The sequence below is a fragment of the Onychostruthus taczanowskii genome, unplaced genomic scaffold (assembly GCF_017590055.1).
Source record: "Onychostruthus taczanowskii isolate IOZ18803 unplaced genomic scaffold, ASM1759005v1 scaffold7, whole genome shotgun sequence".
NCBI classification, from domain to species: domain Eukaryota; kingdom Metazoa; phylum Chordata; class Aves; order Passeriformes; family Passeridae; genus Onychostruthus; species Onychostruthus taczanowskii.
In genome coordinates, this window is record NW_024504786.1 from 15,526,842 (window position 1) to 15,549,491 (window position 22,650).

General features: G+C 36.8%; 1 protein-coding gene across 1 annotated transcript; it reads left to right on the top strand.

Annotated features, from left to right (window-relative positions):
- The first annotated feature begins 5 nt into the window (after nt 1–5).
- CCDC18 (coiled-coil domain containing 18) lies at nt 6–22,630 on the top strand. Its single transcript, XM_041421287.1, has 25 exons — nt 6–168; nt 531–678; nt 854–1,004; nt 1,565–1,732; nt 2,644–2,753; nt 3,622–3,750; nt 5,267–5,363; nt 6,074–6,195; nt 6,852–7,161; nt 7,353–7,456; nt 7,563–7,723; nt 8,219–8,439; nt 9,204–9,314; nt 9,921–10,052; nt 10,777–10,911; nt 11,510–11,587; nt 13,035–13,151; nt 14,772–14,939; nt 15,394–15,536; nt 15,965–16,128; nt 16,896–17,109; nt 17,661–17,760; nt 18,791–18,907; nt 19,339–19,484; nt 22,323–22,630. Exons 2-24 carry the CDS (start codon nt 539–541, stop codon nt 19,468–19,470), a joined length of 3,324 nt encoding a protein of 1,107 aa, XP_041277221.1. The 5' UTR covers nt 6–168; nt 531–538; the 3' UTR covers nt 19,471–19,484; nt 22,323–22,630.
- The last annotated feature ends 20 nt before the right edge of the window (nt 22,631–22,650 follow it).

Genomic DNA, 22,650 nt, shown 5'->3' on the forward strand with positions numbered 1-22,650 from the left:
GGCCGCTCGGAGCCGAGGGACGGCCGCCAGCGCCCCGTGCCGCAGCTCTCCGCCAGCCCGGGCCCCTGCCTCGGGGTCCTGCGGCGCTCCCCGCCCTGGCTGTGGTGCTGCCCGTCCGCCCGGGGCCGGTTCGCTTTGGTCTCTCGTTGCGCTGGTCACGGCTGTGAGGCAAGTTTTGCTCGTGCGCCGTTCGCTTCCCGGGCTCCCCGCCAGGTGCACGGCACCGCCACATCTCTGGGATGCGCTCCGTGACGGATTTCTGGCAAATAACGCACGGCAGGTTTTTCCAGTTTTCATCTATGGCAAGTCATGGAGCTTTCTGTACTTCAGGAATGCATTCTCCTCACAAAAGAGACAATTTGTTACTTTTATCAAATGAACCTAGGAAGGAGGAGTGTGTGAAATGTATACATTTGGAAATTGAGTTTTTTCATTGTTGTATTTTTTCTCCTTTACTTTAAATTTTTTTTTTTTTTGCATATAGTTTTTATGCCCATTTAACAGTGTTTTACTATTAAATATTACTTTAGCCTTATGCATGTTACCAATGGAATGTAGTATGTGGACTTGCTCTAAAAGTGATGCTGACGAGGACCTGCTCGCAAATGTGCAGTCACTACAGAATCAGCTGAGGAGAACTGAAAGAAACCTACAAAGTGTGGAGAAAGAGCTTTCCAGGTATGAGCGTGTCTGGGAATGAGAGCCTCCTGTCTCTTGTAGCCTAACTGTTGTATTCTGTGTGATGCATTACTGTCATTAGCTCCTTTTCTGCTTTTTGATTGAATAGTCTCTATGAGCAGCCTAATAAAGAAAAAAAGCACTAGTGACTTTTTGCTCTCCCTCCCCACGCTAGTACAAGGGGACATTACGGCCACTGCTTCGATGAGGTCACAGATGTCCCTCTGGAGGACTTTGTACAGCCCAATTACGATTGTCAAGGCTTTTCCAGCTGTAAGAAGAATTCTGGGAAAACCTCTCACCAGGATTTTCAAAGAAAATGCAAAGTAAATATTCCTCTTCGTTACTCCTTTTTATTACTTTGGCTTTCTATTCTTTGCTATGTTTTTGAGCATTTTTGGCTGCTGGGCTTGGAGTAGATCCACTGTAGGATCGTGCAATGATGTCAGGTGAGCACCTTAAACATTGTATCCCTTGAGTACACCGCTGCGGGGAGGATTCTGCTCAGCCTTTCAGGGCTTGAGGCTTGCAAGGAAGATGGGCACAAAGCTTTTAGCAGGTCCTGCTGGGATAGGACAGGGGGTAACGATTTTCAGCTGGTTTAGCTGAGCTGTACCAGGTGTTTTACTCATGAGGGTGGTGCAGCACAGCCGCAGGTGGCTCGGAGCCGTGGTAGATCCCCCTTCCCAGGAAACACCCAAGGTCAGGCTGCTCAGGGCTCTGAGCAAGGTGATCTACTTCAGGGTGTCCTTGCTCATGGGGAGGTGGCTGGAGTAAGTGACTTTTAAAGTTCCCTTTCAACCCACAATGTTATTCACACTATGATGTGTTTTTATGTAAGTGTGTGTGTGTATATATATATAAACAAACATACTTGTATGTCTAGTCTTACTCTGTATCCACAACTTTGAATAAAACTGTGGAAGAAAATGAACAACTTCAGGAGCAGTTGGATGCCCTTCATGAGCAAAATGCATCTTTGACTTCTCAGAATCACTGCCTGAAGAACAGAGTGGAAACAATGAACTTTGAACTGATGCAGGCAAAAACAAAAGTATGTATCTTTAGTGTACCCCAAGACACCCAGTGACCATGATTTTTGAGTTTAGAATTCCAAGCAGAATGTGCTGGGCTTTGTCTTATTTTAATCTGTGTAAGTTTAATATTTAGTATATATATCATAATCAATATTAATAATCAATATTAAATCTTGGACAGCTGTTTCTCCATGGGCAAAATAACTATATTAATTATGAATTCCATCTACTTATGTTCCAAAGTTTAGTCTAAAGACAGTAAGCCACAGAATGAAAAACACATTGTGAAAGAAAATAGTTTAGTAATGCTTTTAGTACTGTCCCTTCATGTGTCTGAGAGATTAGAGGGAATAATAATGGCACAGTAATCAGTTGTCTAGGAAATGAAAATAGTTCATCTCTCAAGTTCGATTAATATTGCTATTTTGAAAAAAGTGAAGATGAGTTAGAAGGGACTATTGCATCTAATAGATCATTACTGATTTAGTTTACACTTCTCTGTATTTCAGGACAACTGTTTATTTCAGGACAACTATGTTGTTTTATTTGGTTTATATAGAATATTAATAATATATGGCTATGCTTAGTGGGTTTTGTTTGAGAAATGTTATGTCCAAAACAGTACAAATTAATAGACAAACAAAATGTTTGCCTGGCACTAAAAGAAGAAGTAGTTGGATATAAACTTCTGGGGAAAAGCAAGAGACAAGATCAAGCTGTAAAGAAATCATTTTGCTAGACAGACTATCACACTGGAATTGGAAGGAATGTTAAATGAGCAGAAAATTGGAGTTAAGGTGGTGTAGATGAGCAAACATAATTTACAGTAGGGTTAAGAGCACTGTCATTTAGTAAGCAGATTGTTCTTCTGTTTCTCACCTGTATATATGCAAATGTTAATGAAACCCCAAATATGTTTGTATTTCAGATTTCATATCTAGAGGCTGCTTTAGCTACACATTTAATCAGCATTCCGAAGCTGAAAGAACAGATTGTAAATTTGGAAGCTGAAGTTTCAGCTCAAGATAAAATTCTGAAGTAATGTGTACTTTTAAATCAATATTCTATTGTTGTCTTTCTGCTAGTCCAATCTCTTTTTAGGGATGACATAATTTCTGATACTGTGTGGGTCATGTAATCTGGGGTCTGAAACTTTCTTTTCAGAGCCATTTACAGGAGGAAGGACATGGTTTAGTTTGTGCTGAATGAACTTCAAGAAACTGAGAAAAAAATAATAAAGACTGGTGAAAGAAACCAGTTTGTAATGTGTACTGAATAGGAATGTGCCCTTACAACTGGCTAGGGTGATTGTTTGCTACGTAACCACGTATATTCTCTTGTAACAAGCATACATGTTTCTGAACACGACTGTGTTCTTTGTAACATAAAGGATTCTTTCTTCATGAATACATTAATCAAGGCAAATGGCCAAATAAAACTGATGCAAATGCTGTTCAGAGGTGTCAGGAAGACATACCTGGCTGTCAACTTGCCTTACAACCTCCTGCTATGGAATATTCAATTAATATCTCAGTAGTCTGTCTTCACAAAAAAAAAAGTAAAAATACTTATGTTAAATGTATATTTTAGTGTTCTTTTCCAGTCACACCTCTTGGCAGAGAAAATATGATTTCTATGATCAGAGCTCATGACACAAGGTCAGCTCTCTGGGGCCTTGGCAGTTGTTGTGACCCCTGGTGCCTACTGATAAGTCTTAGATAGCACTCCAGACTGCAGACACACTCCTGGGGAGTCTGCAGACTGTGGCTGCTCCTAACCCAGCTTTGAGAGTGATAGCATGTTTGTCTAGCACTTCTGGAACGTTGTATGCACTAAAGGACAACAGGAATATGTTTTCTTTACAAAAAGTTCTTATTTTTTTTATTATGCTTTGTTTATTTGCTAGAGATGCAGAAGATAGACTAGATCAAAATCAGAAAACAGCAATGGAAAGAGAACACATGTTGGAAAGATATCAAAAGGGCTATAAAATTCTGAAAATTGAGTTAATTGAACAAAGCAAGCAAGGAAAGAGGTAATTAAGTCATTTTAATAAATGGAGCATAGAATAATAGAGCATAAGTGTTTATTTCCATTGGCAGTGGTTTACTTTGTGAGATCACATTACTTTTCTGTTTTAAGGATGTTATTTTTTTTTAAAAGGGAAATTCTGTGGTAAGGTACTGATTATTTAAATGGGCATGTTTAAAATCTTTGAGATCAGCTGTTGTTGCAGGCTGATAGCACACATTAGTGCCCAGTTTATCAGCTGGTTTTTGTCCTTCAAAATGGATGTACTGCAGTGGAGAGCTTCAGTGTCCAGAATATATTTCTCCTGAATTATTTTTTTATTTGTCTTGCAAGAACCTGCAGTGTATACTCAGCAGCTGGTATTCAGCAGTATTCCTTGGTGTGAGGAAAATGATAAAAGAACAGCTTAATCAAGAGAACATTTTTATGTTATGCTTAATCTTACTTGTCTACGTGATACTGTTGAAAAGGGTGCTGTAATTCCATCTCAGTCCCCATTTCCCTTTCCTCTTGCCTCCTTTAGCCTAGTGGCTCTGTCACTGCTGGGAGGGTTAGGGAATTTGACTGTTGGAAGTTGCTATGAACACTCCATCACCTCCAAAATGTAATTTTAAAGAAGTGAGTGGAATAAATAAAAAGATCCCTACCTTCCCTATTAATTTAACTGCATTACCTGGGGCAAAAAATTACCTGAACTAATGGCTTGGGAAAGCATTTCTTGAACCTTTTAAGTGCAAACTCTTTGTTTGACTTGTGCCTCTACCCATGAAATTACCTCTAACCTTCTTATGGCAAGAAAACCTGAAATACTGTGGGGCTTGTGCTGCTAGTTGAAGAAATGTTTTGCTTTATGATTGCTGCTCCTTCAGAGCTGTACTTAGTTACTAGTTATAAATGTAAATATTTTTGTACTTCAGAAAAGCTGAGCTTCTGCCAGGTGTTAAGTATGATGTTATGGTTAGTGTCAACAATTACTATGGTTTACTTTTAATCATTAATTGCAACAACTTACAGGCAACCTGAAGTGCTTTAGACTAATGCTATTTTGTTGTTCTGCAATGCTTTTATCCCCTCCTCTGAACACTTTTGCCATCTCCAAATGGGCACTGGTCCTCAGACTGAGAGACATCAATCTGAGGGCTGGCTGTATGAGATGAGGCACTGCCCCAGCCCCTTAGTGGAAGAGGGAAATGTCATTGAGCAGCAGGAATTCTTGTGTGCCCATGTTGGCTGTCCTGAAGAGACTGCACACCTGAGCTCTGCTGAGGTTACTCTGCCAACTTCTTCCCTAATGAGCAATGACAGGGGAGGGGGCAGTGCTGTGGAGTGATAGAGGGAAGCAGTGGGGTTGTTTCTTGGAGCAGAGCCTTGTCTGATATCTGGGGCGTGGAAAGTTGGAAGAAGAAAGGAAGTACCCAGAGCAGTTACTGCAGTAGTTGTTTTTAGTAACTGGAGAAGATAGTGACATTAATGGCTGGAGTTCGTGGTTTTAAAATTGATTTGCATCTTTTGCTTGACAGAGCACAACAGCAAAGAAATGAAGCTTTGTTGAATGTGGAGGAGCTGACAAAGGCTTTTATGAAGTATAAAGCAGAAATAACTGAAAAATTAGAAAAGGTGGGAGTTTCTTCACTCGTATTTGCCATGGTGTGAAGATGTTTCTTCCAATAGGCCAGGCAGCTAATAGCAGCAGGTTCATCAGTGAGTCAATTGTTCCCACTTGGTGACAAAGTTCTGAAAGAGGTGGGACAGGGTAAGCAACTGTTTGTAGTGATAAATTCAGTTATATAATTTTACACTGTCTTTGCACAGTCTGGATTTTTGGAGTCTGCATCTTTGCAGTATCCTAATACTGCTGCTGTTTCTTATGTCTTCTGCTTGCCAGCTGGGAAGTTTACATTTTAAAAATACAAAATCCTTTAAAAGCTCTTTTTCCTCCATATGTATAAGCTGTTCAGTGAAATGTGCTGAAGAAGAGCTAAGATGAAAATGAAGTCATCTCCCAAAGTTCCAACAATCAGAATTGTTAATTGTTCCTGCCTTGTGGGAGGAGAAAATAAGTTAGCTCTTACAGAGATTTTTGTTCTTTAGACTTCTTTCCTTGTGGAACAAGGCTGCCAATCACAAATATACTCTAAAATACTATTTTTTTCCTAAATGACAGAAAAAGAAAGTTTCTTTGCCTCTCTCCTTCTCTTCACAATAGTGAGCAATAGTATTGTCTGTTGACTTACCAGAAAGAGCATAATATTATTTTTAAAATAGCCTCTTGACATGGAAGCTTGGTTTATTGCTGTACAGTAATGAAAAAAAAATTGCTTTTTAAGGCTGAAGCTGAAGAAGTAGTCTTGGGAGAACGTTTAGTTAATTGTGAAAAAGAAAAAGAGAAGTTGAATGATGAGTGTATCAGCTACAGGAAGGATCTAGACATCCTAGAAGAGCAACTAAGGTAACATAAAGGCTTTTAAAAATTCTCTGCACAGTGTTTTTGCAAGAACTTGCATGTTGCAGCTGTCACTGTGGATGTTCTGCTCAATTCATATAGTTCAATACATTCCTACTCACTTTCTGTAAGTAATTTTTAAACCCTTTAATCCCACGTGCTGCCCCCCATTCCCAGGAAGAAGCCCCCCCAAGCCTTCTGGGGCACTGTTCCCAGGCTGGCTGGCTGCTCTGCTTTGCTGTCCCCTGTGCTCTGCCCCAGCTGCTGCTGTGAGCAGTGCCCTGCACTGCCACCCCTGGCCCCTTGGCAGTCCCTAGCTGCAATGAGGAATGCTCTTGGCATCTGGTGGGGAATGTTTCATTTCAAGCTGAAGCCCCCTCTTTTTCAGAAGTTCTTTGGTAATTCCCTCATTGCTTTAATGAAGGAAGACAACCATCAGCTGATCGTCTTTAGAATTGTTAGGTTTGGACAAACACCTGCAAAGACATTTTGGGGTTATTCAATTTGCATGCTTTGTCCACACTTACATTCCTGTCTTAATTGTTGCTCTTTAGGCCATTTTGGCAAGAGTGGGCAGTATATGAACACCTTTACCCTAGCTTGAGTCTCCTCAGTAAGTCTCTGCCTCTAGTACTGAAAATACCTTTTAAATATCTTTTTAGACAGTTAAAGGAAGAGAATCACAACACAAAAGAAGAAATTAAAGCTCTAGAGGCAAAGAACACTGAAATTACATCAATGCTGAGTCAGTCTGATCAGGAGATCATCAAGCTTAAGAGTGAACTTTCTGAAAAAGAAGTAGTACTTAAAGAGAAAAATGCTCTAATAAGTGAAAATGAAGAGCTGAGAGCACTTACTGCAGAGCAACAGAACCACTTGAAATTATGTCATCAAGAAATAGAGGATTCAAGGGAAGAGCTCAGCATACTAGAAATGATTATTTCTCAATTGTCTTTAAGCACATCTGAAGAGGTAGAGTAACTGATATAGTCTTCACAGTGTATTATGTTTTGAATAATTTTAAGGATTGAGTTATCCAAACTTTTAATATCCTGGTATATGTGTCTTAAAATGTATATGCCAGTATAACACATGAATTAAAGATGCTGTGACGCAATAAAAGGTTGATTTTTCATTGATCTTTGTTTTCTCTTAACTTTTAGTTTAAATGGCACGATTTCAAACACCAGCTATTGAGTTCCTCAGCAAAAGAAGCCCCCTCTGAATCTTGTGGTGAATCAAGAAAATCTTTGATTGCAGACCTAAGGTATAACTTTCTGGTTACTGAACTCTGGCAATATTAGGCAGATAATAAGGTGCTATTAGAATTAACATGCAGAAAGAATGTTAAATAGCTGTCTCCTTTATACTAGCATTAAACTGGCAATGAAAGAAGCAGAAATTCAAAAGCCTGGTGCAAACTTAACTATCTGTACTGGAGCTGAGCATCTTTCTAAGAGTAATGAAGGACAAGGAAACAGCAGGTTATGTGACCTGGAAACAGAGCCTGTCAGATTGATCAGAAATCCAGGAGGTAAGCTTGCTGAAATAGCTGTGCAGTTCTGTCTAATTAATCCACAGAACAGAAATGTTCTGCAAGGGTTCAGGTTGGTTTTACAGCATGTATGCTTTGTTTGAACGGGGAACATTTTGCCACCTTCATGTTCTCCAAACACAATATATTTCTTTCTTTGGCTGCTTTGTTCAGCAATAGCTGAGCTAGGAGTTGTGTTGAAATGGAACCATGTATTTTTTTCTTTAGGCAGATGGTGCTAAAGTCTCTGTGTTTTTGTTGACTCTTTTCTCTGTATCCTGCTGTTTGTGTTTTCTGATTGCTTCTGTCATTACTGTTAGGACTGCTCCATGAAATTGTCAGGGCACCTATATGATGATGCTGTCTTTATTTTGCTTGTTTCTTGGGGTTTTGTTGGGATTTTTGTTTGTTTTTCTGAGTCACTGGATTCAGTTACATTATGGGTTTGCATGTTCTTTTATAAATTAATCTTACATTTATTTTTTCTACTTTGAGAGAGGAGAAAATGTCAACAGTTGGAACTTATAAGCAAACAGTTTGAAAAGATGAGGCAAAAATTCCAGAAAGAGATAGAAGAGCTACGCACTAAACTGATAAAAGCAGATGATGAGAATTCTGCCTTGAGGACCAGCATGGCTCAAAGAACCAGTCAGTTTCAGATCATACAGGAGGACCTATTGAAGAAGGCTTCAAAAACAAATAGCTTAGAGAGAGAAGTAAGTTTAAATAGCACTGAAAAGAATATGCCACTTTTTCTTCAGTTCAGTAATCAAAGGTAGTGAAGACAATAGTTATGGAAGAACTGCAACTGCCATCATAATTTAAAAATCTGACTAATTTGACAAAAATTCAAACTAAGCTTTTAAGCAAGCAGAAAGACTTACCAACTTTAATTTGTTAGTTGTCAGAAATACTGTTTTAAAGTAGTAGGATTTTCTGCTACTACTTTGATTTGTTATGTGGAAAATATGCACACCAGAGTCTTGTTGCTTTGGTGTGGTTGAATTAATGGCTAACCCTAGGAAACAGATTGAAGGAACAGTTGTATTTTTCTTCATTAATTGTTATGTTAATTGTTCAGAGATGAACATCATTACCAGGGAGTCACAAAAAAAATTTAAGCTTCAGCTTTTCTCAGGGTGAATAAATTAAATTGCTAATGTTTGCATTCTGGTGCTAAGGTGTTTATAAAGTTCAGCATAATGGACTTTGCAGTTATTTCCTAATAATGAATGTAAATGTTATAAATATGTAAAGCAATTCACTGATAATTAATTGGATAAATTGTAAGTAAATTGACCTGAATCTTTGTTTGTAAGGAATAAAATAGAATAGTTCAACAAAATCAACCAAACCATAATTTATTGAAAATACTATAGTAGTAGCTAAAATAGAATTGGTGATAAGAAAGTGCATACAAATATTTGAATAAAACTGAAACAGTTGTCTGCATGCTGTTTTGTGCTATATTTCATTTCAGATAAGAAAGAAGTCTTCTCAGCTTTCTGCACTTGAGAAACAGTTGGAAGAAAAGACTATTGCTTATTCCACTGCTGCAGAAAGAAATGTTGAGTTGGAACTGGAACTCATGGTAAAATGTTCTCAGTGAGAAACCACATTTACTTAAAAAGACATAAAAGTAACTTGGCAGTAGTATTCCCTGTATTCAGAATATGTGGACTTTCAGATCTGCTAAAAAATCTGAGCAGATTTTAGGAACACAAGTTTTAAAAACAGAATCTTGTTTGAACATCCTTTTTTCCCTGCCCTTGAATGTGGCAAGTTATTAATGAACATGTTACGTTTTCCTTGTGGTCACATGAAGATCTGGCCCTGTTGAATTGCCATTTGTTTCAGTGACATACATGTAGATTTGTAAATTAATGAGTCTTCAAAATGGTATTTTAAAGATCCCATCTATCCATATGAACATAGGATTTGTTTTTGTCTTTGTCAGGAGTTAGCTGTACCATAATCCATCTTGGCAGACACCTTGTCTCTGTAGTGGCTGCATTTACTGACATTCTATACCTGTGGTATAAGTGTGACATCCTTTGAGATGACACATGCTCTGTGGAACCTCAGAATTTTGTTTGTTGTTCCTTTATGAAATCTAGAAACCAGATGTTCAAATAAAACTGTTTATTATCACAGCGAAATGTTTTTATTAAGTCCTTTTATTGTTGCCACTTCCCAGGGAAAAAACAGATGCATTCATGAGCTGGAAACAACTATCAGTGAAGAACATGAGAAAATAACTTCTGCTTTTGAAAATGAAAAGTTGCTTCACCTCGAGCAGCACAAAGAAATGGAGAAACAGATTGACCTAGTAAGACCTTTATGGTGTGGTAGTATGTACGAGTGTTATACTTGGTAACTTTTTCCTATATTGGTTTGTCTTGTAATTTTGAGACACCTCCCTTAAAATGTTATGTTAAAAAGCTCTTTCTTCTCCCTACATTCCCTGATTTTACTACATCTTCCATCTAACTAGCTATACAACTTTCCCTCTGAAATATTCATATCCTGCTCATCTGAAGAGAAATAAGGACTTAGGAACCTGAGTTCTGATGTTTTTTGCTCCAAACACACAATAAAAAACAAGTATAGCTTTAGTACCTACTGGGTTTAAAGCATGACAGCTTCTAAAAATGTTCTCATTGCCTGAACCTCTGCCAAACTGAGCCTTATCAGCATCTGCATTCAGGGGGTTTTCAGTCTCTAGAGAAGAAATGTTTCTCCATGTGGTTAGAAATATAACTGTGATTATTTCTAGCTGTTTAAGAAGCTTCTCATCTTTTAGTAAAGAATGTATGCAAGTCTTATTGTGTTGGTGGTGACAGACAATTACACTCTCTCTGCCCTCATTCTCCCCTGGAATTAAGATCTTAAGTGCTTGGGATTTCTTGATAATTTTAAGACTGTGCAATACTGCTGATGGCAGTAATGTATTTAATTTTCATTATAAAAATGATGGGTGAACAGAACTGAATCGCATATTTCCATGAATACACTTTTATTAAAATAATAAATGACTATTTACTTACGGACAGCTTCGGACACAGCTGGAGAAGAAACATCAACAAGTCATTGAACAAGATAAAATAATATCTATTTTACAACAAGAGGTTATACATAAACAGCATCACATCGAATCATTGGATGGGCTGCTAATAGGAAACAGAGAGGTAAGGCTGGCTCTTGACTTTCTTTAAATGCAAATCAAGCAAGTGACCAAAAATAATGGAAAGCATATCCATAAATACACGGAAAAAGTTGGGAAAATGAAAGATGTTTGTTTTTGCTTCTTAATTCTTGTTTGAGCAATTGGCTGAATCTAGTGTAGTCACCAATTACTACTACTACTATATATTGTACAAATTTTAATGACCTTTCAGTATTTTCTGTCTTAGCATTTTCTTTATGCCTCTGGATTGCCCCTTGGGCTTCTCTCTCTAATGAAAGCAAAGAGATCTGGATAAAGAATGATTGCATCAATCCTGCACTAGGTGGAAAACCAATAATTTCTAATATGATAATGTTTTATTCCTTTTGATAATGCCTGCTGCTGCAGAATATGAAGAGGCATCTCTCAGCAACCAAATTCACTTCAGAGTGTCATGCACACAAATACATTATACAAGCAATTGTGTTTTGGATACACTGATCTACGTTTTTTTCCTGATTATGAGTTTTTATTAAATTATTTATAACTTTATAACATTAGATTAATGTTATGTAATATTTATCTTTGGTTCTCTTGAATAAAAATGTCTATAAAAACAGGAAATGGAAAATCAAAATGTCAAGAAAGAGCAAGGATTGAAGATGCTGGAAAGTCAGTTAACAGAAGAAAAAATCAAAGTTAGTGAACTCTCTGTAATGTTCAAGTAATAGTTTTAAAGTTTGCAGTAACAGTGTATTTCCTTTTATCTTTTATAGAAAACTGTTTTATAGAAATTACTCTTAAGTAAATATTCCAGAAGTTATTTGTTTGAAGTATTTATTTTTTATCTGTTGTTTCATTTTTTTCTTTGTTCAATTAAAAGAAGTATGATGAAACCTACAGTAAGAGATGATGCAATGCATAATTGCTTAATGCAATTACTGTAGTTACAAATAGGGCAAACTTGTGCTTATTGTACTCCTAAAGTCCAGCATTGTCTCATAGAGCTAATGTGTTATATATGCTTTTGGTCTGCATATGGCATGTATTTTAGACATGTGTGATACTGTGATGCTGTTAGTCATGTTTTTAGCCATCTCTAGTTCTTCCTAGTGTTTGCCTGATAAACATTTTCCATGCAACACTTGTAACATAAACCAATGCAATGTGCACATTTTCCCCAGTCAAGTATTAAATCCTCAGGATACCAGTGAAGATACTGGGGACTTGGCTTTTCTGAGCTTGTGTAGGACCAATTTGCTGTCCAAGTGGCTTTGCAGTATTTGGGATTGTTTCCAGAGACTTAATTTTAAGACACATAGTAATTTCTCTTCAAAAAGCTCTTGAATCAGCTGGGGACAGAGACAGAAAGTCCAGTATAGTTTAGAAAGCTGGCAAAATTGAAAGAATTAGACATTCTGCAGCTAAACTCAGCACAATTCTCACTGATGAGAAATCCTAGTATTGAAACCAAATGTTTAAGAAAAGTTTAATTATTATGCCTTAAGATCTCAGGGTTTGTTTGTTATAATTTTTATCAGTTCAAGGTTATAAGGTATTTGTAAGAGATTACTCAAACCCAAATGAGCATTGAAAGTGTAAAATTGACAGTGTTGACACTGCTCAAAGCTCTTCCTTTCCCATTTGGTGAAACGCAGGCACTGTCCCCCAGTGCAGGAGGGGAAATCATGCTGCTTGGTAACTTTTTGAAAAGAATTGTAGGTAATAGATCTGAGTGGTTTTTAAAAAAAAAACACGTGTGCGAACTCACCTAAGATGGTAATTCCAAATTTATTTATGCAGTTCTATATGTAATGAAACATGATGGATTAATGATTTGGTATTGACCCTATGTTTGCTTTTAAATTCTAGCTACTGACAAATGCTGGCATATCTTCCCATAACTGATAGTTTCATCTGATATAAACACAGTCTAAATTATTTTGAATTTCACAAATAATTTTAATTTTTGAAGACTATTTCAGTTTTAAAGTTTACTATAATCTTCCATGACTGTTTTAATACTCATATGATAAAAATGTAGCTTTTCTGATGTTTTACACAAAGCTGTCTTTAATACAATTTTTAGACCAGTTAATACAAACCATGCCATGCAATTTTAAATAATCTATTGCATTCACCTAGGTACGACAACTTGAGTCAGCACTAAATGTATGTAAGGAAGAAGTTGCACTGTATTTGAGTCAGTCACAAGAAAATAAGGAGATGTTTGAAAATCAGCTGAAAGAAAGGTCTGAAGAGGTAACAGGTTGTTTAAAAACTCTTCTGTATTGCAGAGAACTGTTGTTATGATTGATTTAATCTAAAAGTTTGTGAAATGATAGCCAAAATTTGCAGCAGGACCTGTGGATGGGAAGTAAGCTGGGAAAAAATGATACATTTTGTGAGGGTAAGGGGGAAAATCATAACTCAAAAACACGGGCTAAATTAAGGGAAAAGAAGCACTAAGATAAATGAATTGTTGAAAGAGGTAACAAAATCAGAATAATGTGAAACAAAACATTACCATGGAAAAATGGGAGAGAGCACTATTGTAGTATAAATTTAAGTGCACAAAATTGATCTGTTTTTCAACTGTCTTAATGGGGAAGAAGTCCTGGGCATAAAAAAATGTTTACTTCTGGACCCTGAGTTTTATCATACTTTCCACTACTACTTGAAAGCAAGAAAGAGTTAACTTGAAATATGAGAAGGAATTTTTATTTGTGGGTGATCTAATTATATAGCAGGCTGATCATGTCAGTGCTGGCCTACCTGCTGAGAGGCTTTAGTCAAGTGCAGGTTGCTGGACCCTGTACAGGATTAGCTTGGTGGAAGTTGTGTGGTCTGTGTCACACATAAACCTGTGATATTTGCTGCTGCTTCCTAAGCCCTAAACCCTGCTGTTGCTATACTGCATATGAAGGGACTGGATCCTGTGTGAAACATCAAATGTAGCAAGCAAGGCTTTTTTTTTTAAACAACACTCCTTTTTTTTTTTTCTTTTTTTTTTTTTTCCCCCTGTTCCCCAGAACAGTTCCCTCTGGCATTCACCACTGAGAAACCAGATTAGTCAACATAACTTGAAATATGAGAAGGAATTTTTATTTGTGGGTGATCTAATTATATAGCAGGCTGATCATGTCAGTGCTGGCCTACCTGCTGAGAGGCTTTAGTCAAGTGCAGGTTGCTGGACCCTGTACAGGATTAGCTTGGTGGAAGTTGTGTGGTCTGTGTCACACATAAACCTGTGATATTTGCTGCTGCTTCCTAAGCCCTAAACCCTGCTGTTGCTATACTGCATATGAAGGGACTGGATCCTGTGTGAAACATCAAATGTAGCAAGCGAGGCTTTTTTTTTAAACAACACTCCCCCTTTTTTTTTTTTTTTTTTTCCCTGTTCCCCAGAACAGTTCCCTCTGGCATTCACCACTGAGAAACCAGATTAGTCAACATAAAACAAGTTAGGCACTCAAAATTCTTTTTTTAATTGGAATGACTATTGTAATACAGGCAAAAGAAATAAAGGGGAGGCCTGAGAACAAAATCTCAAGGGGAAAGCAAGGACTTTCTGTGAAATAACGAAGACTGGCAGAAAGAAAAGTAGTTCTAACTAAAAATCTGCTATGCATGGTTTTAAAATATTGACAAGTTCTATACCTGGGACTGACTGAGAAGTTACTATTTTCCTTGGTGAATAGAGCATAATACAGTGATGAATTATGAGATCTGTTATGTACTGTTGAAACTGTAATGCAACTAAATTCAGACCCAAAAGTTTTATTGCATCACAAGTGTGATTCTGTGTTCATTAAGAGAGAATAGCTGAAGCAACTGCAAAGAAATATATTTTATTGTAATGGAAAATAAATGTCTTTTCAGCTTCATTATTTACAGAAAGAAATCAAAATTAAAGGTCAGACTATTCAGGACATGAGTGAACAAAATATTCTCCTGCAACAAACTTTGCATCATCAGCAACAAATGTTACAGCAAGAAACTATTAGAAATGGGGAGTTGGAAGATAATCAAATTAAACTTGAAAAACAGGTACAGTATGGTGAGAAGTGTCTACATGTATAGGGAAAATTAAATGCCTTATGTATGTTTTCATAATACCTCTAAAATCGGAATATTTCTTTGATAACTGAGTTGATATTTATTATTTAATATATCTAAAATAAAGAGTTTAGTGGCTTATTTTGTCTTAATCCAGTTTCTGAGCTATCAAAAATTCTAGTTATATTAGAGTGACTAGGTACCTGGAAAATCAAACCCTAGACTGCAGTTAAGTAGAGGTGCACTTGAATTCAGAAAGTTGTATCTTGTTACATTTTCTAGAAACTATTTGTCTTTCAAATGTGCAGAGTTTTAGTTTTAAATTACATACAGGCTATAAAGAAATCTGTTGTGTAAAAGCTCTCCCTAGATGAGTTGCAAGACAAGAATGTGTATCTCTTTGGTATGCAATTTGAAACTACTCTTTAAAAGCCATTTTCAATAGGTATCCGATTTGGAAAAAGAGCTTCAGAAGCAGAAAGCATGTGCAGAAGATGAGTTGAGAAAGGTGGAGGAGAAACTGTGCCTAGCTGCTCAGGAAGCAGATTCAAACAGACAGAAGGTGGCTGAACTGAATTGTACAATCAGGTAGGTTCAGGATAAATGAGGGGTGCATTCTGCACGGGGCCACATGGATCAGAACGCTTGCTGTCTGAAATGGTGTTCAGCTGGGGCCTTGCGCTTCAGTCTCTGTGAGCACAGACTGCAAATCAGAAGGGAAGCTCTGACTAGCAGGGGCATGACTGGAACAGCTTTCCAATGCAACTAATGCATGTCCTGGCAACCTACTTAGCCTTAAGATAGCACTTCATAAAGCAGTTCAAATCATAACCAGCTTGCTTGTAATTGTACATAGTACATTCTGCAGGAGCTTGCTAATCTTAAAGAATATAGTTTTGATTATAAGAAAAGCCTACTTAACATGACTTTTATTTCTATTCTATTCACAAACACTTGTCTTATAGCATGTTGCTCTTGTTACTCCTTGGTTCATTTTGTTCTGTTGCCTGTCTTAGACAGATTCAATTGGAGATGGATCAGTGCAAGAATGAACTTACTGGCATGGAAAAAGAAGTGGTGCAATTAAAACGAGATGGTGCAAACAAAGCACTGCAGATAAATCATTTGAATATCACTCTGGAAGAAGCAAGATCAGAGCTCAATAGAAAGGCAAATGAGGGTAATTTGGCTATTTTGTTTCTCAGGCTTCCTTTTGTTAAACTATTCCTCTGTATGTATTAGACATTTTTCCTTCCCCCCCTTTCAAAATCAAGTACATGAGGGTCAAAAACTCATAATCTTTTTAAACCCAAACAAAACCTAACCCAAAGGAACAACACCCCCACAACCCAAAAAAATCACAAATACTTTTCGCATACTTTTGCAAATTCTCACTTTTGTGGTATATACCTTCTCCCCATGTGAAATACTAAGTAGTTTCCCTGTAAATTGGTAATGCAGATTCTTAATGTAATAGTCAAATGAGACACTTAGCTTTAGTAAAGGCATATGCTATTCAAAAAATGCAGCTCTTTGAAACAAACAGAAAACCCCACAAGTTTATGGAAATAACATTCCAATCCATCATCTTCCATCTAGTTTAATTGGACCATTGTTTTCAGCCAGAGAAATAGCAGTAATTCTGCTTGCACTATCCCTAGCACTGCTTGGTCAGTTACTATACTGTGTCTGTACTGTCTCCTTGGCCATAGGTATATCCTTATGTTTCAGGTCAATTGTTGATTATGAACTGAATAAAACTAGCAAATACTTAGGTACCATAATTTTTTTTTTGTATAAGTAGTCACTGTTTTTCCAGATTGTCCTAAAAAATAGTGATACTGAAAATGTATTATGACCACAGGTGCTACTAGGTAGTGGTGTTGCATGAAGACCCTGATGTACTGATGATTAAACATTCTCTTTTGTGCTGTGTGTGTAAAATAGTGAATGATTTTGAAGATAAGCTGCTTCGAAGTGAGACTTGCCACAGGAACGCCTTACAGAAAATAGCAGAACTGGAATCTGCATTACAGAGTGCCTGGGGAGAATTAAAGATCACTTCAAAACAGCTTCAGGAGTTGCAAGATGCATTGCAGAATGCACAGTCCTCTCTGGAGGAGAAGAACATTGCTATCATGGATCTAACAACTGAGCTCAGGTGAGCTGCTGTCTTTTCTGTCAGGACAACTTAGTCATGTTGGTTATTCCTTAAGAAGAGCAAGTAGTTTGGATGGGGTTTTTTAATGTTCTTAACAGCTCTCTATAATTTTGAGGTGGTTTGGGGCCATCAGATATCTTGATACTTGAGATCCTTGGCTCATTTTTAATTTCTAAAAGTGGTGCTGAATTCTTTTTGGGGAATTCTGTTTTAAAATCTGTTGAAATTATTTTCAGAATCTTAAAGCTATGAAGCAATCATAAAAATAGTCAAATTGTCCAGTTTCCTTTCTGACCACAAATTAATGATACTTTCTTTTTTGAAGAATCCTGATATAGCCAATTAAATAACTTGAAAAATGAAGTTACTAGGAATTCCCCACATGGAATATAATTAACAGAATTATTCTAATTGGATTTGTTTCCTTGCAATCAATTCACCTTTAGGGTAATATGCTGTAAGTAAGTAATAGATCTCATGATTTTCAAGCTGGATATTTGAAGCTAAGCAACAGAAAGTGCATTAAGCAATTAAATGTATGAGAATTTCAGGTATTGCAAGGATGAAATTGAAGACAAAAAGCAGGAACTCCTTGACATGGACCAAGCACTGAAAGAAAGGAATTGGGAACTAAAACAAAGAGTAGCTCAGGTGAGATAATTTTTAAGCAGGTTACTGACAATTATTCCTGTTATATAGCAGGCAAGTTATGAAAAGTCAGGTTAGGCCTGCTAGGTTTGGTTGTTTGATGTGTTGTCTCAAAGTGTACTGGTTCCTACAGCCACAGTGCCAACCTCAAACCAGCTCTATGTTGTTGAAGCCTTATGTACCAGGGAAATCAGAAGCCTTATGCCATAACCTCTGCCAAAATTCTTCATTAGTGATAAAGTTATGGGGCAACTGTTTGCTAAGAGGAAGGAAAGATCTGTGCTGAAGGGTGCTTGGAGACGATAGATTCCTGTTCTTGTTTGCACTGGAGCTTATTTGATCCACATTAAAGCAACCTCTAAATATGAAATGGTATCTTGGTTGTGAATAAATTTCTGTAGCTCACTTGAAATATTTTCAGACTTTTGGTCTGGCTTCAGGATTTGATGCCCATGATGGGAAAATTCTTCTTCTGTCACTTTATTATAAGCCTCTTCCTGAAGGAGTTACCAGCCTTTGTCTTCAAGCATATTTGAGGTTCAGAGAGAAGGAGTGGGGATTTGAATAAGTCTGTTCCAAGAAGTGACACCTTAAGGAGGCCAGATCTTGCAATGTATTTTTGCCACAGTACCCTGTGAACTGCCCCAGGAAGTCATCAAAGCATTTGATGAACTGAATTTTTTTGCTTTGGCAAAAATTGGCACTTCCTGACAAGGTGGATTAGTACAATAAACAATACATAAATTCATATTTCTTTGAAAAGGATAACTAGGCTTGTATTATATACATACGAGGACCTAACATATTCAGTTATGGACTTTTTCCCAATTTGCCCCTTTTCTTTTTATGTTTAGCCACTATTTAAATGAAATAGCAAGGGTGTAGCTTTATATTGAGTACTCAAGAGAATACTCTTGAGGCTACAAAGGATTAATTTCATTCACTTTGTTCTCACAGTTTGTAATATGGCTTTTTAAAATCTGCATATTAGTTCAAAATAAAATATTTATTTTTCCTCCTTTTTTACCTCTAGATTACACAATTAGATATGACAGTTCGTGAGCATAAGGGAGAAATGGAGCAACAAATAATTCAATTACAGTGTAATTTAGAGAAGTCAGAGTTGGAAATTAAGGAATGCAATAAACAGGTAACTCTTCTTAGTCAAAAACACAGTTTCCCTAACAAAGGACAGCTAATTCTGTGAGAGAGTCTGATCCTGGGACATAATAGCTGGCCAGATTTAATCTAGAAGATAAAACCTCTTTTTATTGTAGGGAGAGGGAAGGAATGTACCAGTAAAAATAGATGTTTGTCAATTAAAACTATAAATTTTGTAAGGCTATAACAGTTCAAAAATGAAAACCGATTTTTCACTTGATATAATATGGCTCCCAAACTTCTCTTTTAGTAAAGGAAAATGTAGACAAAATAAAAAATTGACAGAGGAATCCAAAGTCACAGTCAATACTGACAATATTTGGGAGTTTTGTTTGTTTTGTGGGTTTGGGGTTTTTTTTAATAGAATTGTTCTGACTTTGGTAAAATATTGGTTCTGATTTAATTGCATTTCCTGTTCAGATTGAGAGCTTAGAGAAGAAACTCCAGCATTCTAAAGATGAGCTTCGTGAAAAAGAGTTTGAATTGCTCCAGAGAGATCAGGAAATAAATCAGCTGAAGAAAAAAAGAATTAAACAAACCAGCATAGCCTAGAAGCTCTTGGAAAGGTAAAACATACCTTGGATAGACAACAAATTATCAATTTTTAATGCCATTACTGTACTGCCTAGAAGAAATTATATGGTGTCTCTTTAGTGTAAGTGTTTCCCAGAATCATTGTATTCTATATCCCCTAAGTTTAATTACTTGAAAATTACAGATTTTATGGCAAACTCTCAATTGTCTGCTTTCTGGGGAGAAATTTGGTTACTGATTATCTTTAGGGACATGATTTTCTGGCTATGGATGATATGGTCTTCCTTGAAAGGAAACAAAGCAATATGCTTTATGATGAGAGCTTCTTATGACTTAGGACCTGTCTTATGAAAATGATTGCATCAAAGACCACGAAGCTCTAGCATGCTGGTAGGAAGGAGAAGTGAGAATTTTTTGGCCTAGTGAATGGGAGTGTGTGGAGGGACTCAAGAAGACAGCTGATTTGTGAATTATACAAATCTTTGGTTTGGTGCATGAATCGGTCTCCACAAGTACAAATGGGGGCTGAGATAAACATGCTTTCTGCAGAAATAAGTTCATTCAAGGATGATTCCAAGCTAGGGTAGAACACCAAAGCCAAGATGGGCTCTGCCACTTGGGTTATGCTGAATTTATGTGTTTGTTTTCCCTAGGGTGAGGCATCAGAGAAGCCTCATTTCTGTGTGAACACCAAAGACCTTTGGTCTGCATTCTAGATCATGAGGGCTTGGCTGTGTCACAGCTGAATGTGAAGGTTGTTTCACTGCAAATTAAAGCAATGTCAGCTCTTCCATCTTGAATTCTGTTAGGTTATTGATGATGCTCAAGAACAGGACAGTGACTGCTGCTACCTTTCACACATACCATTAATAATTTCTAACTTTTCTTAAGGGATGATTCTGAAAGAAAGCATCTCTAGCTAGCCCCTGTGTAATTGCTGACTAGACTCTTTCTTTCCAGACAAATTGTATTGGTTTTGCTAAGGAATACCAGGTTTAAAGAGGCCTAAGAACAATATAAGAAAGGCTTTGAAAATAGACCGGCTCTGGTCATATTCCTTCCAAGACTTGGGATAAGGAAATGAAATTTTATTTTCATTGTAGTGAAGTAGGTAAAAAAACCACTGGATTTTAGAAGTATTCTGTGCAAACCATGAAATATGTTGCAGAGGGCTTCTGGCTCCATTTAGAATATAATATTTAGAATATTATATGGTTCCTTCTTTGTTTAAAAATTAAGTATATTAACATAACGTAAGAAAACACTTTCTCCATTAGTAACACATTGCAGACTGGTTTACCAGACTTCCACAGAAATTTTCTGTCCTAGTTCTAAAAAATAAATTGCCTAATCTATTTAGGGAAAAGGGGTGGAGAGGCAGTGTGTATGTCTTGCCCAGGGGTACAGTCTGTCTCATTCTTTTTCTTCTTAATACATTGCCTTCCTTGCTTATTACAGAAAATATATTAGTTCAGGGAAGGAATTGCTGGGAGGGTTGATTTGTGTTCTGGTCCACTCTGTCCCTTTGGGACTCATAAAATAACCAGGTCACAGAGTATTCAGTTGAATCATTCTTTGTTCTTACTGTGCTTCAATCTGCAGTGAAGATTTTGTAACAATGCAGCACTCGGCTACCCTTAGAAGCTGTAAATATTCCAAATAAAGGAACTGAAAATATCTTGCTGAACACTAAGAATAGCTTTTTTCATTTTTCTGGGAAATTGAAGTAATTTTCTTTATTAAAAAAAAGGCAGATTGGATTTACAGCAAACTAAGTTTTGTGGCCATATTTCCTTCTGAAATGAGAAGTTAAATTGTATTAAAATGAAGTGAAGTAAGAAAAAATTAGTGCTTGCAATGATTGACTTTTTTAAAAAGAGATTTTTACAACATTTTTGAAAAACTGTGCATAGCATGAAAAATTAGGAATTACTGTAATCTTTCATTTGTTAGCTGTAAGCTGTTTATATGCTACTTACAAGTGTTTGTGTACACTATGTATAGCATTCCTCATAAAGAGTAAGCACCTAGCTAAGCATGGATAGATAAACAGAGAACCAACATAATCTCTTTTTAAATTTACGAGTTACAGGAACCTTAGTATAATATGATGACAAACAGTAGTGGCTGATAGAGTCTCTTGTGTTCCAGCACTAGCTAACGTAAACATGGCTGCTGTGCATATATCCTAAAGAGACTAAAACTCAATTTTTTATATAAATGAATAATTAGATCCAGCATATTCACTTGTTTTTAAAAAGATGGGTAGGGATAGTAAAGCTCTAGAAACTTACAAAAAACACCTAACCTCAAACATGCTGTGTTTGGCTGCATTGACTTCTGCACACAGCTTCCATTTCTTTTGCTCTTTTTCTCTCTTGGTGTTGGTGGACATCATAGGCTTTTTTCCTCTTGATACCTTAAACTGTTGATGGGGTTTCTACAGACACTTCCTGAACTGTTAGTAACTTAAGAACAACAATGCGATCCTACATGAAACCTTAAGCCTCATGCAGAGGAGTTATTTCAAAAGACAGTGTTCATTTAAGCTGTACAAAGTTTTTACAAGGATTTGCATATGAAGATTTCTTCTCAAAACTGTTCTACCTAATGTTTTCCTTCTTATCTGCTGGAACTTAATATGGTATTGGAAAATTTGTAAGTTGTGCTCTTGGAGAAAGCAAATGCTCTTCAGTTACAAGAACAATGAACAAAAATGCATTAATAACATAAATCAGAATTTGAGATGGCAGCCATGGACTTGAGACCTGCTGTTAGTTTTCTTGAGTTTGTAAGGTAAAGTTTAATATGAAAAAGTAACATGTTGGTACAAACGGATTTAGACACGGTCATCACGTATTTTGTTTCAGATGCAAGAACTGTGAAGGAATCACTGCTGCTGCCCATTGGACCAGCAGCAACCCAGGGATGCCTCTGCTGCCATCGTCACTGTGCATTCCAAGAGGACGTTTTAAAGTTGTGCTTCTAAATAAGGCATGCAGTTATTTGTGCTGAAGCAGATCACAACCTTTTTATTTTCCCAACTGTTATTGAGATTATTGCCTTCGTATGAAAACATATTAATTTATCTTTTATACTTCAGAATAAAACAATTTATTTTAAGTTGTGGGGATTAGTTTGAGCTGTCATCTTTTTCAAAGGTTTTTAAATTATGTGCTTGTTTAATATCTCACTTCT

Coding starts and splice junctions, on each gene's coding strand:
- CCDC18 (XM_041421287.1), top strand. CDS start 539: ATGTTACCAATGGAATGTAGTATGTGGACTTGCTCTAAAAGTGATGCT. Junction 7,457..7,562: donor TCTTTGATTGCAGACCTAAG/GTATAACTTTCT, acceptor CCTTTATACTAG/CATTAAACTGGCAATGAAAG. Junction 17,110..17,660: donor GATCTAACAACTGAGCTCAG/GTGAGCTGCTGT, acceptor TGAGAATTTCAG/GTATTGCAAGGATGAAATTG.